The 19076-nt window shown below is 41.0% G+C and overlaps 1 protein-coding gene across 1 annotated transcript in view; it reads left to right on the forward strand.

Moving 5' to 3' along the window:
- The window catches only part of sdccag8 (SHH signaling and ciliogenesis regulator sdccag8), a 33298-nt gene that overhangs the window by 13055 nt on the left and 1167 nt on the right, over positions 1–19076 (forward strand). The window contains exons 14-17 of the mRNA XM_020921023.2: positions 3032–3159; positions 6623–6731; positions 8651–8782; positions 18920–19046. Coding sequence (XP_020776682.1) covers positions 3032–3159; positions 6623–6731; positions 8651–8782; positions 18920–19046 — 496 coding nt within the window. The remainder of the gene's footprint in view (positions 1–3031; positions 3160–6622; positions 6732–8650; positions 8783–18919; positions 19047–19076) is intronic.

A 19076-nucleotide genomic window follows, 5' to 3' on the forward strand; every position in this document is an offset into this window, starting at 1 on the left:
ATAGATTGGTTTTGATGGATTAGTTGTAAACCTAGAAAATCTTGAATACATTAGAATTACATTACAAATGTGTAAATGTACCTTGCATTTACTACTACTACTACTATAATGGTTTTCTTTGTTGGACTACTGTTGTTCTATACATGGTTCTTTATTTTATGCTCAACTTTTGGATAGTTCATCAAAGTCCTCTAACAATTCCTTTTTTTTTGCTGCAAACAAACCTTTGTTTTTTGCACTAGGTGTTATATGCTGGGTTCACAATCTGTTCACCTGTATGTTAATTCAGCACCTGTTTAGTGACATAAATACATGTTGAAAGTATGAATATGTATAAAGGGATGATTGGGAGTTGATGCATTTTCCCTATACACTGAAACAACAAACTATCTCCTTTCACGTCCCCTGTAGGCAGAGCTTCAAAGTTTTGGCCTACATAGAAATGTGGGTCTTTATAGCTAAAGCTAGTACTGATATATCAGCTTTTATATGTGTTTTACATGTGAACGTCTCATGCTGCATGTTTACCACTGCATGTCTGTAGTTGAGTATGGAGACTGCATGAAAAGTGAGTAATCTCTTCATTCTATCCAGGCAGCGGTCAACAGTCTAGCGTTGGCGGATGGCTTCAGTTCCTCCAAGTCCACCGTCTGACTCCAATTTGTGCTCGTTCTCTGATAAACCGCGGCATTTGGTGGTTCTGGCGTAGGAAAGCAGCTTCACCGTGGGGTGCAGCAAACTCTGCGCTTGGTCAGGCCCTGGCACCCCACATCTAATGGACAACAGCTTGAATAGTGCCCACTTAGGCAGACAGTGTGGACTGGACCCCCTTCACTCCCACACAGCTCCAGCCTCTGCCTCTGCCACCCCCTCTTACCCAGCAGCCCCAGTACCTGGCCGCTGCCCCAGAGCCATCGCTGCTACCTTAGGCCCCTGGCCCACGCAGCTCCCATCGCACTTACCAAGCTGTCCTGCCACGCATCAGGCCAGGCATATCCAAACAGCCACAGCTATCGGCTTACTCAACACTCACTATAGGCACTGAGGCTCCAACCGCTCAGAGCTCATTCACAATTAGCTCCAAGGCAGATTATTGTCCACAGAGAGTCCACCCGCTCCAGCAGCACACATCCAGCCTCTGCGCTTACATCGGCCCTGACAGCTCCAGGGCCTGGCTCTCTGTCCCTGTGTCGCCTCTGTTAAATGCTGTATTCAACAGTGGTCATTTTGTAATTAAGCATTTTGTATTTGGTTTAGAAGCTAGCAAAAATTAGAATATTAGAGTTTTGCTTTTTTCCCTATATAGTTTATTTTTTAGAATTACTAAAGAATCCATCTATTAACAGAGAAGAGGCATTGCTTTACTGAGTTTAGGTTACAACTCTTAACTTTAAAAATGTTTCTTTTTAGAAAATAAAATAGAAAAACTGTGCCCCTCTCATCTTTTATCCTTGTCCCACCGGATCCTTGTGACCACTCCATTGGTCTCTCACTGACTGCTGGAACTTTCTGGCTGGCTGTCGGATGCTAATTGGTGGGTAAACAGGTCTAGTGCCCCCCCTGCTTCACGATGGCACATAAACACACATACAGGCACATACACGCAGATACACAAATACACACGGCCCCCTGGAACCTCTTGCAGGACCAAATGGCTGGCAACGCCTGCCCGCCATCTCCCGCTGAGCCCTGGTGTGCGCTTTGGTGGCTCAGGCTGCTGTTCAAGCCCAGCGGGGGTTCATCCACTCACACACACTCACACACACACACAACCGCGTACAGTCATCGGCGTAGACACATACTCGCTCCTTGTGTCCCCTGCACACCCGCCACCCGCTTTCACACCCCAGACAGCAGGACAGCAGGAGAACACACACACACATGAGGAACAGACAGACGCGGTCACTTTAGAGATGCAGGCCAAGCGCTGTAGGGGAGAAAAGTTTTCACTTAAACTGGAGAATTCTCTCTTCATTAGCGCCTTTGGACTTCAGGAAGAGTTCTGTTTATTTGTTCGTCTTTCCACGTCTTTGTAGTTTTTTCTCTTCGGTCTTTGTCTGTTTCTCTCGTGTTTGGCTACATTTGGGCTTAGATCAGTAAGAAAGTTTTGTACAAATTGGAGAAAATTAGTCGCTGTTGAACAAAAACACAAATGAACACCTTTTGTTTGTGTGATACCTGTGGGAAGATTAAAGTGGTGGGACATGGGTGAAATTTGTTGAAGTAACTATTCAGAATTTGTTATATATGTTTAAAATAACATCTTATTCAATCATAATTATAATACAATACAAATTTTCAAGGTGAATTTACGGGTTGGTCTGACCACTTGACATCATGTGGGACAGTAGACAGCTGCCTATTCACTCAGGGGTCTTCAAAATGACAGCCGTCCCCTATCTCCCCCAAGTCCTTTGTCATCTGCCTTCTTTGTCAACCTAAGTTTTTAATGTCACCTTTTGTTAAAATTTTAAATAGTTTAGATAAAGTCTGGAGGCTGTTATGCCATTGTGTGTCATACAGTACTAAGAACATTTCTCTTAACAACATGATACTGCATTTTTTGTCAAAAAACATCTGTTTGTGAGAGCTTCTGTAATGAAATGTAATGTATACGCCAACGCTTAATTACGCTCTCATGTAGGTTGTAAACACAAGAGTAAAAGAGACCTTATTTTTATTCATTTGATAATTTTCCATCTGTAGTCTTATTGCACCTTGAATCTCCATAAAATTTCTGGTTATGCTTAAACGTATAGGAAGACATTGTGGGCTGATATGAGACTGTCTTCACGCTTCTTTGGCAGCAGATGATGAGTAAGCGTTGATCAAGCACACTTTATCGTTTAACTGTTTGAGTGAAAGCTCATTTTACACATGGCTGGCCAATCAGTGACACTTGGGAAAAATAGTCATAAACACATAAGTATAGTAACTAAAATGTGTTATTGAAAGGCCACATTTGAGCTGTGCCTAGTATTACTACAATGTCATTCAACACCTTGTTTTTTTTTTTCATTTTTTTGCTCAGACAGGAAAAGGAAAGTGCAGATCGGGCATACGAGGAGCGAATAGCTTCTACAAACCTGGCGGCACAGGAGAGAGAGCAGGGGCTGTCCACAGAACTGGAGAAGACAGAGGCCAAGCACCAAAGGACAGGTCAGTCCTTTCACACAAGTGCACGCACACACACGCACACACACACCTACACAAACTAAACTTTTGGATAGTGTCTACAGAGTCAGAGTCAGTGACACAGCGTTACTCATACTGTCAACAGCATTTAAATGAATAACCTACAAAGCAAGATATAACTACACATTTGAATAGATTTGTTGTTGTCTATGTATGACCTTTTTTTGCATCCTCTTACACTCTATGATCTTATGAACTACGAATGAGAACACCTCAGTTGTGTCTCAGTTGAATTTTCTGTTGGGGCCTGTTTGCTCTTTGTAGCTTCACCTACTCTGTAAATTTTTTTCTTTATACTTATCTTTCTCAAATAGTGTAAACATACAAATCTGAGAGGCAAGCCAGACCCTTTGCCATTCTATTTGAAGGCAGGAGTGTCTGAAAACAGTTTAACTCTTTTGACGTAGATTTATTTATTACACGTCTGTCTAATGTGAAGTCATTTCTGTCTCAAATATCCACACATCATTCTGAACTAAATAACTTATCTCAGTTTAACAGTGTTTAATTAATCACACATTGATCTGGCTATGCTGTTTGTCAATCTTCGTTATTTTTTTCCTTTTACATGTAACCCACCATGCTTATTTTGACACAGACACACCATGAGTTTCTCTGATTGCTTAATGTGCCTGTCAATCAGTACTCAAACAGTTCTGATGAGAGCAGTTGGTTTTGCTGAAACCTTAGATAAACTTGGACAATTATTCTGAACTTCTTTACTGCAGCTATTTTTATATTGAATCTTTCCTTTTCCTTAGTTTACACAGCACAGTCAGGAAGAACAAACAACTTAACAGTGGGAAACACAGGGTCAGAAATGCCAAGCTATGGAGTCAGGGTCAGCTGTAGTGTACATAAGGCATATGAGACACAGGAGAGACAGGAGGCCGTCTGTGCGTCCTCCACAAGGACATGTTGGCATGACAACTCCCCTGAACCTGCTTCCTCCATTTAAAAAGATGGCCTCTGTTCTCTCTGTGGCACCTTGCTCCCCACCAGTGCCGCTGAATAGGCGAGTGGGAGGAGGCGGGCAACAACACAAGTTATGTGAGATGATTGAGTTTGAAGCATTGTGACCTCAAGGACCAGAACAGGGGAAAAATACTGGCTAAAGAAAGAGGAGAGCCACGGGGCAGTACAGAGGGGCAGTGCAGAGGGTAGAGGCTGAGTTCAGAGAGCCCCAGCACGGAGCAGAGCACAGAGACACAGGCCCAGCTCGGAACTCCCTGTCTGGAGCACAGTCGAGCTGCTGCTGCTCCCACATCTGTTGCACCATCTGGATTCCCCCCTTCACACACTGCCTCCCCTGCACCCCTACCCTCCCTCCCTCTCAGCTCTTTTTATTTACCTGTGGTTCCCTTCAACAAGCAGGAAGCCCGCTGGTACGCACTACAAAGATGGAGGACGTGAGTGGGGGAGCGGGACAGGGCGAGGGGGGTGAACAAAGGCCTGGTTTCTGGCGTGTGTCGGCAGCACACATGTTGTCTAAAGAGAGCTGACATCAGAGCGCAGCAGGACACTGTGAATGGGGAGGGGACAGAGGGAGAGACGTCCTTTAGTAGCCCGCATCACTTCCTCTCCCTGTGCAGCCCAACAGACCATCTTGATAATTAGCTTTTTTGCTCTCCAAATCCCGCCTCTCTGTCCATCCGCTTGTCCTCCGCTCCATCCGTCCCTGTCTCCCTTTTAGTCCACCCCCTCCCACCTTTTTTAGACTTTTTTCTCCTGTTTCTTTTTTAAGTAAAGGCGAACAGAGCGGCCTCTAGATGATATCAGATATTTGTTCCTCTCCCTGCCTCCCTCCCTCATTTTCCTCTGTTTGTTTCCAGTGCCAGTTCTGCTGTGTTTCTGTGTCCCAGGGTTCTTTTTGGCCTACGCATGGCCAGACGCATTCAAAGCCTGTTCAGCTAATTAGCATTCTTCGTACAACTTTTCCACCACTGACCAAACTTTGTTTAGTGTAAATCTGTGTGTGTGCATGTGTGAGTTTATGGATCTATGGCATCTAATTTCGCAGCTTAATCTATTTATGTGCATGATGTGAAGACAAAGAGGCATTAATCAACTATTTTCAAATGTTTTCAAATATAATGCCACACATTTTCTTATTTACTCTAGATACTTTTCTGAATAAGCAAATAACAGTGTTTGACAATAAAATGTCTTAAGTGTTACTGGTACATTTGCTGCTCACCTCATGTTACTGTATTGTAATGGTGTGTGCCCAAGTGTGAGGCAGTTTTCAAAGAGAGTCCTTGGTGTTTTTGGTTTGGCTTGACTGTAACAGAATGGCAGAGCAGGTGGATCATTCCAAATGGCAGTCATTGTTATTTTAAAAGAGCAGACATATGTTGGAGAGTGAAGCGCGGTTCATTTCAAAGGAACGATGAAAGCCCAGTGTTGGATTGTTCCGAAAGAGGCCCCTGTGAGCGGACGAGGATGTGGCAGGAAGGGCGCTAAAGGAGAAAGAAAACGTTCAAACAACAGTCCTCTTTTCCACCTCTCCTCCGCCTCTTTTCCGAGAACTGTACTTTGTCTACAGTTTGCATTCTGTTGTTTGAACTATTCTGATGTGAATGTTGACAAAAGCATTTTTTGGGAATACATTCAAAGAGACATAGCTCATTTCTGCTACACCATTTGTTACACTTGGTTTTCATCTAATCTCTGTCCATTATGTGGATGTGGTCTTTTATAGAATGCAGTCCAAATACAGAACCAACTCTAGTTAGGGGGAAAGCGTATCCATATTATTATCTGCTTACATCAATTAATCAAATAGGGGCAATTTTAATTATGTTAAAACTCCTCTCAAATTACTTGCAATTTTCACGCTCTCACATTTTCACAACTGTAATGATAAAGGTGTGTTTTTTAACATTTGAAACTTAAAGAAATTTTGGATATAGATTTTGGAATTAAAGGAATCGTGTATACATTTACTTAAAAGCACTTCATAAACTTAGAGGGCATGTGGGGTTTGTTTAAAAAACGCACTTTTTTGATGTTGACAATATTTAAAACGATTTATTGTACTGTTTTTAAATGCTGATTATAATTTGGACATAAATACAGTGTTTCATTTTTGTGTGTTATTAAATTGAAATGACAAAAAAATTCAGATTCTTATTATTAACTTCTATTTTATGTGTATTGTTTCCTTGAATTTCAAACATGTTTACAGTGAATTTGGTTGATATAAAATAATATAAAAGGTTTGACGATAAAGGAGAAATTCTCACCCCGGGTTCCATCCAGAGGTGTGTGTACTGGCCTGTGTGACCGCTGCTTTGTGCTGCATTGTGCGAACTAGCGGCAGATCTGTGTGGGCTGAAAGGAACCTGTGCTTTAACCATTATCTGTCCAGGTTGCATTAACTCTGTGTAACCTCAGTAACCCCAAGATTTCCCATGATCCCTTGCAGTGGCAGAGTTGGATGGCCTGCTGAGCTCCCAAAATTCCCTGATAAGGAAAATGAAGGAGGAATGCGCCACTCTGGGAGCCCTGCTGGAAGAGCGCACTGAAAACAGCAGGTGATTATTCAGCTTTTATTCAACTGAGTTCCTCGCTCTGTCTCTACCAGCTGTGTTCAAGTGCAGTAATCCTAACACAATTATTAGATTACATTTAAACGGCCCAGTGACTACAATTTGTTCCACCATTTTAACAAAGAATTGAAATAATATTAAACGGACCTGTGTGTTGTGTTATGTCTGTGTGGTTTAACTCCGAATGGTCTTATAGTAATGTTGACATCTCTGAATTTTAACTATCAAACAATGTACTACACACATGCAAGGTTCTTCTCAGGGTGTAGGGTGAAGTTTCATCTATTAGGATATGGTATATATTAGAAAAAAGTAGAAAAGAATATATGTAAGAAAACATTTATTCAGTGATATATTGCGTCACATTTATTCAAATCGATTCACATTACATCTAAATTATTTGTAAAAAATCATATTCTTTACAAAAATTCCTTATTTAAATGTACTGTTCTCATAATTTAAAAAATGTATTAAATTATGTTTGTACTTGTTGTGCTTGATATTGTATTATATTATTAGAAGTAGTTTATATAGATATAGATATAGATAGATGTGTAGGTATAGGTGTAGGTATAGATTGATTGATGAACTGCAATATATCTTCCTTTGTTTTAGTATCGAGATATATCATATCACGACATGCATATTGTGATACATATCATATTGTACACCTCTAGTAGATAGATATCTTTATTGCGAACGCATGGTCTAGAGTAAAAAACAGAAAAAAACTATAAGAGACAGCCTTAAGAGACAACTGTACCATTGTTTCCAAAGCTGTATGGTAGCAAATGGTATTTTGTCCTACATTGGTAACAATAAACTCACAGTATTTTTTGTCAATCAGATGACACATATTTTATGCTATTCATTTTTATTATATATTGTACTAATGGTTTGCAATGTCACCCTTGTACCCAGGTTTTAATATGCCTTAGTTTAGCTGCTGTGTGCATGTCATCTTTTGTTAAGCCTCATCTTTCCATGGCAGCTTTGGAGGCAGTATGTGGACATCCAACTACACATTGACCTGTTTTCTTGTTAACCTGATGCTACAGCAGTCACAGCAGGCCGACCCAGCCCCATCTGCGCTGCCTGTGCCTCGTGTGTGTAGTGTGTGTGTAGTCTGTATGTATTGTGTGATTGTATGCTCAGTGCTTTTTGTGTGGTTTTATTTTTGTGTATATCTTAGTAGCTGCGCATTAGTCAAATGACACTGGCCTTCAGAGCTCCTCAGCCACAGGCCACACAGCACTGCTCTGTATTGGTATATGGGTGCACATTAATGACACATCTTACATTTGTGCGTCCGCTGTGTGTGCTTCCTCCCATTCGCCGACACAAATCAACTGTATGTGTTTGTGGAGAGGTTTAGGCTCACTCTGCTCTTGGTGTGTTTTGTGCCTTCGGCTGTTTGAGCTCCTGGAGTCTAAGCCCAGTGTAGCGGTGAAAGTCCTGCTGGACAGCCTCAGCTCAGCTAAGTGCGCTTACACTCCACAGTTGCTGCAAAGTAACTTAGAAAAGTAAAACAAAGTGTCCTCAGCAGTTTGTGGCTCCTTTCTGTGGCAGGCAACTAAGTGAATGATGAAACTGTACCACTTTATAATAACTACACCTTAATTAGCCTTAATAAGCATGAACAAACACTCTCTTCATTATGAACAAATAGTTTGAGAAAGATTCAGGCTGAGTAACTACATGATTAAAGGGTTAGGAGTTAGGGTATTAAGAAGTTGCTAATCCCAAATCATTCTTAAAAAGGAATTGTGAACTTAGTCTTTTTTCATGTTTTATTAAGTCTAATTAAATGTAGATATTATTATCTATCCTGTTTTTACTGTCACTGTCATTTATAGGATAAATATATGTTTTTGAGCTAAAGTAGTGTTATTTGTCTGTGGCAGGCGTGAAGTGGAGCAGTTGTGTTTGGAGAGGAGACACCTCTCGGACACAGTGAAGAGTCTGAGAGCGCGCTGTGTGGACCTGGAGCAGCAGTGTGTGCAGCACGGGCGCATGCACCAACGCATGAAAGACAGGTACATCTGCTTTGCATTAAGGGAGTGGGATGGCACAAGTATTTGTACAAATAGTAGTAATGGATAGAGCTAGTTATAGTAGTTTTATTATAGTAGTTTGTGGTGTGACATCAAATACATTGGCACAATTCAACTTACCTGTGTCAGTAATCACCATACATGTTCCACTATTTGTAGCAAAAAAAGTTTGAGATAAGTTTCTTTGACTAATTGTGAAAAGTAAAAGCTGCTGCTTACCTTTTAGACTCCTATATGAGCATGTTTCTCCTGGGCTTATGCTACACTCTGTATGTGCGGCCCTGGGGTGTGGCTGGCGATCAGCCTGGTGCTCCGGTGTGGGCGTGGTTGTGTGGGAGTTGTTGCCCCGCTCGGCAGGATCACTACCCCAGCGCCCGCCCCCCCCTCCTCAAACACACTACCACACTCTTCTCCCTCGTTCTGTCACTGACACTACATATTGTCTACCACCCACTGGCGTTAACCTGTCGACTGCGTCGGCGCTGCCAAAAAACAAAGTTTACCGAGTCACAGCTGCCTCCTGGTTGTGTGCGACCGTTGCGTTTTGTGGATGGGAAAAAAACTCAAGTTGTCATAAAGTGTGAAGTATGAATATTCTGTACGTTTATGCACATATGTTATGGTGGTATTTTTATGGTGGTGTATGTGTATGGCTCGCTATTGCATGTTCTCAAGAGGGTTTAGAGCAGGAGTCTGACTGCCAAAAGTGGATTGGCTGGGAAGTTGGCACCTAACTTCTCTCGTCTCCCAACTGAACCACGATAATCACTCTTGGCATTTAGTGAGTTTTATTTTCTGCTTTGACACTTACTGAGATGATGAATCCTCCTGATATTGTGAGTCTCCAGAGCTCAGTTCTGCTGTAGGTCAGTTTAGACCAGGGCTTGACCAGAAAACCATTGTCCCAGTGCATTTATAGATGTTATCTTTAGTGATGGCTGCATTGTACAGTTTGTTAGCTGTAAAAGTTTTTGGTGTTTGCCTGGAAGTTGTCGTACATATGGTGATTTGCCCTTTGATAATTCAATACGCAAGTATACGTTATGTGGTTAGTTACGTGGCCTGTTCTCTGGGTGGGCGCCCTGCCGCGCTGCTTGGGGGTTAAGGTGTATGTGTTAACAAGCTGGTGCAAGTGGGTTCAATATCCAGCGCCCCGCCCCTCCCCACAGCCTCTCCATCGGCCTGCAATCTGTGCTGCGAAGAGCGGCAACAGCGCACCACGCACAAAACATTTGGAAAATCAGCTTGATTTATTTTTACATGGGCAAGCTGATTGCCAAACTACACAGGGGTTTTTAGCACACAATGTTTTGCTGCACCAATTATTTATTTATTTCACTATTTCTGTGTCGCTTTTTGTTTTTTTCCCTTTTCCTTCCAGCCAAGAGGAGTTTGAATGGAAAGGAGGCTAGCATCTGATTTAACTGCTATGCAATATTAATATAAACACAATTATAAATACATTTTTACAAAGAAACTTATTTACTTTTGCTTTATTTTTCTGTGTAGTTACAAAACAATCTTATTGTTTTTTGATTCATTATTGAGCTATTGCATGTAGATTAGAATTAGTAGTTTTAGCGTTTTCATGAGTTTTAGTGACAAAAAAAACTTGTAATAGTGTTTTTAATAATTAAAAAATGTGTAAATGTAATGAAGTTGTTGTGATGCGGCATCTTTTCTTATCAATCAAGTTTCTCAAGACTTTTTGCAATCTAAACAACTGGAAAGAAAAATTGCCACATTAAGTGATTAAAAACAGTTGCAAGCCTATATCGTAGCAAACCTCTTCTCTTTTGCCAGATATTGTATTTAAATAAGTAGAAACGTTCTTTTTCTATTAGATATGGGACTATATTTATATTTCAAGTCCAGTACTAAACCTTAGTAGTTCTGGTTATGTGGATTACAGTTCTGTGTGTGAGCTTTACTGTGTGGTCAGCTATTCCCCCATGTTGTCTTATCTTACTTAGCACCGTCTCGCTTTAATTTTATGCATGCAGACTTTTGAAACTGTTGAACTTTTTTCCACTCTCCTCCACTGCTTCCTTCCTTTTCAGTCTGTAGCAAACAGCACACAACCTTGTCACCCCACAGCTGCTGTCAGGCTGTTTCACCAATTATCACTGTGCTTGTACACACTTAGGTCACATACACTTGTACACACTTAGGTCACATACACTTACCCTTGTCACACACACAGTGACAGACCCAGTCAACACCATCACAGTGTGCTGTGTGCTGTATGCGAGGCGAGCAGCCTTAAAGCAGAGCACAGCATATACGCAGATGTGCTGCAGATCCACAGGCTTCACTGGGCCATATGGGCTCCATGAAGAAAGATGGTGCGTGCGTCTGGAGGAGCGCTGCGCAGGGAGGAGGGCTGGAGGACGATGGAGGGCCATGTGTGGTAGGAGCTGTGCAAGCAGTTGTTGAAGTATGTGAGCCATGGATGTGTGTGTGCTCGAGCACCAGAGGCTCCAGGAGATTGGTTAATGGAACAAATGGTCGCGGCGGGCCAGGGAAGAAGAACAGGCTCGCTGCTACCGCAGGCGCACGCAGCGCCCCGGGCGAGGGCTGCTTCATCTGGGCTCTTGCCACCCACACCCCCGCACCCCCACACCCTCCACTCCCAAACACGCACTGTGCTGCCATTCCCCACAAGCAAAAGGATGCACCTCTTTAAACTTTTCATTTGCAAATGAAGTTGGCAAGGCCTGGTACAAGGAGTGCTTTTATTAGTCTCATCTGTGTGCACACACTGAGACATGGGGCTGATGAGAGACTGAAGGATCAAATGAACACAGGCACAGGCCAGTGCACCAGACATACTGTCTTTATCCTCTACTATAATGGACCTCACAAAGAGACCAACTACTAGAGATTAAGCCACTCAGCTCATTTACATATTTAAGATCCAGGTTTTGCTTTCTATTTTGAATCACTGTCCCTTTTTTCTTTTAATACGTGACATATTATTACAAACACATCATAAATCTAAGTATTTGATCATGTATAGAGCCAAATAATACTATTTCTTGGGCCCTCACATCTTCTGTTCCTCTGTAATCTAAACTGGCTCCCTCTGGGTGGCGCTAAAGTCCTCCTCTCCTTGTCTGTTCTTGTGGTCTGTGTCAGTACTGCCCAGCTGGCTTCTGTAGCCGGGAGCAAGTGCAGGGCGGCCTGCTGAAAAAGCATTGTCAAGCGGTGGCTTTACAGCTCTATCACTCACACACAAACGCGCTCAGACGCACACATTTCAGCTCAGATGTCGCTGTAGCCAGCGGCTCACAAGCTGGAGCGTTAACTGTGCAAAGCTTCACATCTCCAGCCCCAGTCAGCGACACTCGCTAACACAACTTCATAAAAGTACAAGTAGAAAAGCACAAACACCTGCCCCTGCTTCAGAAGTAACTACACAAGGAGTCAACTCTTTATGCCATGAAAGCAGTGCTCAAACAGAGCCTGCCTCACGGCAGCACTTTGACTCTGCCTAAATGATAACGTGCCATCGGCTTCTCTCAAACCTGTGTGAATGTGGCCTCATAATAAAAGCAACAACTTCTGCTCACATTTACAGCTGCTGCAGGCGTCACTCTTAACCCATCTGTATTTAAATATACAAGTGTCATTCTGTCTAACCTAGCTGCCTACCTACGCAAAGAGAAAGGACTTTCCTCCTCCTTTATCTCTGCTAAAAATCATGTTCTAACAATTTTTAAGGGCAAGAAATTATTATTTATCTATTTATTTATTTATTTATGACACGGCAACAAGTTTTTGCCATAGTCACTTTTTCATTTACAAGGAAAGAATTCAGACTTTATTACAGTAAATTATTTTAATGTTAACAGCCATATAATGCAGTTATTCAGAGAACTTTATTTGAGGAATACATTTATTATTTATTTAATATTTATACAATAAACATTAAATAGTAGTCTGATGTCACCCATCTTTGTTCTCATTTTTTTAACATTAGTTTAAATAACCACCCAAAAGCGTAAAAAGGCCTTAACTCTTCTTAAAACCTCACCTCTTCTGCTTGTACTGATCTCACAGTAAATCAAACATTGAAGGGAGGCATGTGAAGCACCCTGATCAAAATCAACAGTGTTCCCATGTCAAACGATGTGTGTTAGCAAGAGCAACAACTGGCATGACAGGTTGGCGGTGCGGCAGAGGGGGCATCGCCGTGGGGCACACACACAAACACACGCTCTTCAGTGCCGCGCTGTGCCAGCCAAGATTCTCTGGAGCTCAGGGCGGCCAGGGTGGCACAGCGGGCCTAGGATTGGGCAAAAATCTGCTTTAGTGATTGTGTGCATGTGTATGTGTGTGTATGCGTGTGTGTGCAAGTGAGTGTGTGTGTGCATGTGCGGCAGCTGTAGTCAGGATGCCTCCGGCCGTGTTGTTGTAACCAGGCGGGCCGGGGCCGTGTGCCTGCACCCCTCGCCCCCCTCGCCCCCTCGCCCACCTCGTCCCTCTTCCACAAACAGGTTTAGAGCGTCAGGACAGGCCGCTGGGTTTGGGCAAAGGCGCAGGAAGCAGTGATGAAGGGCCACACGTGTGAATAAGGAGCGGATAATTGAATTGAACTAATTAGATCGAGAAATGAATAGCCCTCCAATGTGCTTAATTGCATTTAACCTTACAGAAATGTATATAAAATGTAATTTGTGCCACTATTTTTTCATTGATTTACTCCTAGTTTTTATAACTGTCACTTTCTTCTCATCAGTTTTCTCCTTTTTGCATATTACAATATTGAACATAACACTTATTTACTATCAAGGCTGCACAAAATTTGAATAGCCTAGAAAATGACTTACGATACCAGTAAACTTCTCATTTGAAATTTGAGTAAATTGACAACTTGAATCACTCTGATCATTTACCAAAGATAATCAGCTTTATTAATGTAAAACGCATATACTTGTTTTTATGCTTTCAGATCATGACAACATAAATAACTATTGACACTTTTCCTAAAGACACACATTCTTAATTCAGCTCTGGGAAATTTAGTTTTTGTAAATTAAATAGAACTAGGCCTAAGTAAAAAATATTGTAAGACCTTGCATTAATCAATATAATTCATTAAGCCTGAAGACATACAGTGAAACATTTGCTTTGAAGCATATTTCGAAGTCATCTCGCTAACACATGCTATCTTAATATATATTTTTAACAGTGGCTCCTCTCGCTGCTGTAGCACAAACCCACACGTACACCAAGTCAGATGGGGCTCGCTGAATGACAGACCCAAACGCCGCTTCCAGATTACAGTTTTTTTTTTTTTCTATTTCTCTCAAAACATGACGATAGCACTTTCCCTTTGGACCGTGCCTTGAGGACATATGCTTTCCACCTGTAAATAAATATGCAAACACGACCACAGAGTTTCCACACTAGCTGGTGGGCTGCACTGCTGTATGCCACCGAGAGATGCTACCAGCGTCTGTGCGACTTGTAATTAATCTCTTTAGTAGCTGCAGTCGATACTGGTGCAGATTGTAAAGCCCAAGTTTGATTGTGAACACGTCTGGGGAAATTACTGCAAAAAGTGCCTCGCAGCTAAACTTGCTTTTATTTTGTCGATAGCAAAAGGAGTAAAAAAACGTCTGATTCTAAATGTTTCTGAGGTGGTTGTGAGTCAGTGGAGGGTAGGGGCCAGCAGGTGGTGTCCTTTCTCCAGGTCATGGTTAGGAGCACAGGAACTTACAGATGTCCCATGATGCATCAGCAGCAAATTATTGAGCGTGATCACACAATATATAGAGCAGGTCGTTTGAAGAACTAGGATTATTCCTGCAGTCTAACTAAAATTAGACTACAGCGTGAACCATTACATGTAAAGGTTGAGAGAGTTCATCCGTATAAAAAGTATAATTTAATATAATATTCATTTAATATAATATATTTGTATCCTATTATAAAGGTCTTATATTTATTTAAGGAATATAGGTTTAAGGTTTTGTAGTACAGCTGAGTGAAATATGTGTAAAAAAAAAAAAACAAAAGAAAAAAACTCAAATTTGAAAAGATCTATTTAAAAAGTTGTGTTAACTTTACAATTTTTATGGGTATGTTACTTAAACTTCTCATCCATGTTGTCTCTTTAACTAAACCTGATTTATCTGTGTCCCGTTAGACCATTCCCAGTCCAACCCCTCTCCCCCCGGCGGTGGGCAGAGGCACGCCAGGCCCTCTCCTCTGTGTATGTGTGTGTGTGTGTGTGTGTGCTGGTGTAGGCCAGTGCCCGAGCATTAAGCCGTATTAAGCCCTAATTAATGAGTGTGCCAGTCGATGGAGGCCAGTTATTGGATTTGCTGCTTTAGCTGCTGGAAGGAGCGCTGCTTTAATCACACAGACACTCAGCTTTGGCGGCCGTGGAGAGCAGTGAGGTGAGAACAGAGGTGGATTACAGGTGTACATTGTGTAAGAAGGCCATAGGCATTCTGTCCCAGGTCAGACAGACACTGAGCCTCAGGTCTGCTCAGGGCTTTACCTGCTCTGTTACATAAACCTTACAGCACAGGTCACATCCAGAGCCATGACCTTTGAACCCTGTACGCACCAACAAAAGCTTTTTCAGCTCCTGAGTATTAACCTGCTTAATAGTCAATGTGGTCTTACTTTTTGCTGCTTAAATTGAATCAAATTAGTGCTGTGCTGTAGGGTTCATTTGAGTCACTTCAAATGAGATTAAGGCAGTTGGATACATGGTTAACAACAAGGACAATTCTAAAATTATGAATTTTGGATTTCTGAAGTGTCCATTTTACTTCTGAATGGTGTGACAATATTAACATTTTGATCTACCTTTTTTGTACAGTATTTTGGTATTGATACATTACAGTAAGCAAACGGAGATGGTTACTTATAATATAAATTTTCAGTAGCATTTCTTTTTTTTTTTGTTTAAGATTTGATATTTTTCAATTCTGACACAGGCCTTCCCATGCTCTTTAACAGAAACAGTCACTTCAAACAAACATGAAGAAGCAAAACAACAGGGTTTGTGTGTGACCTTTAGGTGCTGTTTGGGCTCCACACTGTCCAGAGTCCAGAGCTGTGGCTGACGTAGGCAACTGTGCACATTGAGAGGTCAAATCAGTGTCACTAAGGCTGTGCAATATATCAAATTTATGATTTATGAAATTTATGATAAATAAAATAAATATCTCTATTTAACTACACAATGTTCTAATCAAAAATATAATTACATATGTTCAGAATGGTGTGTGTATTTGGTATACTCTGCAAAACACCATACATCCTCTACTGTAACACTTCTAACACTTTAATCTTCAACTAAACATTACTGTCACAAAATATAGCCTTGCGTAATATTTTAAAATAGTTGTATATCTTCTCTGCACATTACCTTTGACAGTATAGAACTAAACATTTGATATAATTGTGATTTAAATTATTACCCAATTTATGTTATTTTATTGCTAGATTATTTTGCCATAATCAAACAGCCCAGTGTCAGAAAGGGCTGACCTGAAAGTTGCATTAAAAATGGCACAGTAATGAAAATGTAAAATAATCTTTTGTGAACATTAATGATGATACAGTGTACTACAACTACATAAATCATGATGCTTTGCTCTGTAATGGTACAATGCAACGTAACATAAAAAAATAATTACTTTTTTTTGGATCGCTTTCACCCACTACCTTTCAGCAGTGTCAAAATAAATATCACACCAAACGCTTAATAGTTTTGTACAGATTTGACTAGTGTTATAGAATATATATGAGTGAGTATGAATAGAATAGAAGTGTATTATCTATTGTAAAATTATCTTTTGTGATCTTTGACAATGTTACAGCATATTACAACTACATAAACCACGATCCTTTGCTCTGTTACAGCACAATACAATATATAAACGCATAACATAAAAACACAATTACTTTTTTGGATTGCTTTCACCCACACTGCGTACACCTTCTTGCAGTATCAAAATAAATATTGCACCAAAGCCTTAATATAGTTTTGTGTAGATTTGCCTAGTGTTATAGAATATATATGAGCAAATATGAATAGAATAGCAGTGTATTGTGCACGGCACCTTGAAGTGGGGCAGAGAGCAGATTGCGGAGGAGAGCGGGATGTTGCGTTGGGCCTTCTGTCACAGGCGCGCGGCTCTGCCAACATGACCAGCAGGAGGAGGGCAGCTGTCCACACCCCCTGGCTACATGCCCCGCCCACTGCCCCCCAGCCTCACAGCCCACCCTTTTTTAATGGTCTTCAAGACACACCACCGCGTCCTCACCAATTACTGTCACCTTTCAACTTGATTAGGATGGTTAATGAAATATTTCTGTGACAACATGACATCATTACAACTATACAAATGGATTCCATATTGTATGTTTTAATTCGCTCAAGAGAAGTAGGCTAATAAATTACTACAAACAAAACAAAAAAAAAACACTGGCCTACATATTGTCTGCAGCCTAAATCCACACATTCCACATTTTCCATATGAAGCATCTGTTGTGTGAGGGCATGCATTCACGGCTGCTTAAGACTCGAATAAAATCAAGGCCAACAGTTGTTGTTCTAATTTTTATAGATTTATTTTGCTGCTTCTTACTTACTCACCTGTTTAGATTGAATTAAAATTAAATTAGATTTTTCAGTAAATGAGTTCAGATTATTTACTGTGAAGGTTTAAAAAATATGTTGTTTTCTTACTCTTTTTTTTCTTTTAAAACGATAGATACTTCATTAAAAATGTAGCTCTTCATAATATAACCAGGTAATTATAAAATTTTCTTCACTGCTAAAAATGTTGTGCATTAAATATGTAGTATGTAATAGTATGTGTTTTACTTTTTATCAATGATACAAAAAAGTCAGTACTTGACAATTTGTAAATAATTTATAAAAATCTTCCTCCTTTTTAAGAACTGAATGAGCTCTACACAGTATAGATTCCATACAGTTTTTAACAGCGTTAAAGACATTATTGGCAACTCAGAGAAACTGAAAGACATCTGACTCCATATGGCTCAGTATGCAAATGTGCATTCCTGTGAGCTGAGCGCAATGCTGTGTGAACCAGTTCACCGCTGCACTGTGAAAGACTGAATGAAATAATGGCAGAGGCTGGTGGGAAATATTTGAGCTGTGCCCCTCCACACACCCATCCCAGCTGGAAGAGCCACCTCCATCAAGCACGCACAGCACCCTGAAAGGGCCCTTTGTCTGTGCTCGCTGGTGTCACCGAGGACACGCTAATTGGGACGTCCCAGTAATCAACAACTGCACAGAACAAACTTTCTCACTATATTTTACCTGCAATTTCAAAGGGACAGCACCATTCTATCTCTTTTTTTGTGAGTTGTAAGTTTGAGCTTTAGTCTTCCTTAAGACTGCCTTTGACCAATTATCATTCTAAATTAAAAAAAATTAATTAATTTGTATCTCTGAGTAGGGCTGGGTGTAGATGTACTAGTATTGCCATTATGTGATTCAGAGCTGCTCTGTTTAATGCAGCTTTATGCTCTAACAGAGACTACAGGTCAGCCTCTGTCATGCTCAGAGTAAATGACACGTGGATTTAACCAATCACAGCATGAACTCTCAGAGGAAGCAGGTGGCTTTAGTTATTTCATTCATTGCGTCGTATTGTCCTGTCAAAGACCATATATAAAACGACTTGTGTATTGAGCTCAAATCTTTGTGGGTTTCGTGGCTTTGTGGCTCATGGTAGGAGCATCTATGATCCCATTTTAAACCACTGTCTGAGTACTTTAGGTTTCTGCATCTTATTTTTCTATTTTTTTATGACTCAGCATAATCCTCAAAAAGGAAATTGGTTACCATGGTAACAGCATGAAAGTTTATTATAAACCCTTATTATATTGTATTTCATGAGTTATGTTTTTGTAATGACACTTCCAGACCAAATTGTATCTAGTTTCACTTTTCCTCGCCTGTGCTCACCCTTTGTGTAAACTCCTTATTTGACAAGCACAAGTCCAGTGACATTAAAAAAGTCTTTGTTCTCTCTTCCAATATTTACACCATTTGGCTGTGTATGAGGCAGGAGGAGCCGTCTCAGTCAATATTGTGTGTGTGTGTGTGTGTTGTAGGCTGCAGCAGTTGGACCGTCACTGTCAGAGCAGCGCTCAGCAGGTGTGTGAGCTGCTGGCCAAACAGAACCAGCTGATGCACGAGAGGAACGCACTCACAGAGGAGATGCACAACCTACGCATCGAGGTACAACCACCCAAACTTTTAAGACTGTGG

The sequence above is a fragment of the Boleophthalmus pectinirostris genome, unplaced genomic scaffold (assembly GCF_026225935.1).
Source record: "Boleophthalmus pectinirostris isolate CB_2022bp ecotype Guang Dong unplaced genomic scaffold, ASM2622593v1 HiC_scaffold_5, whole genome shotgun sequence".
Lineage (NCBI taxonomy): Eukaryota > Metazoa > Chordata > Actinopteri > Gobiiformes > Gobiidae > Boleophthalmus > Boleophthalmus pectinirostris.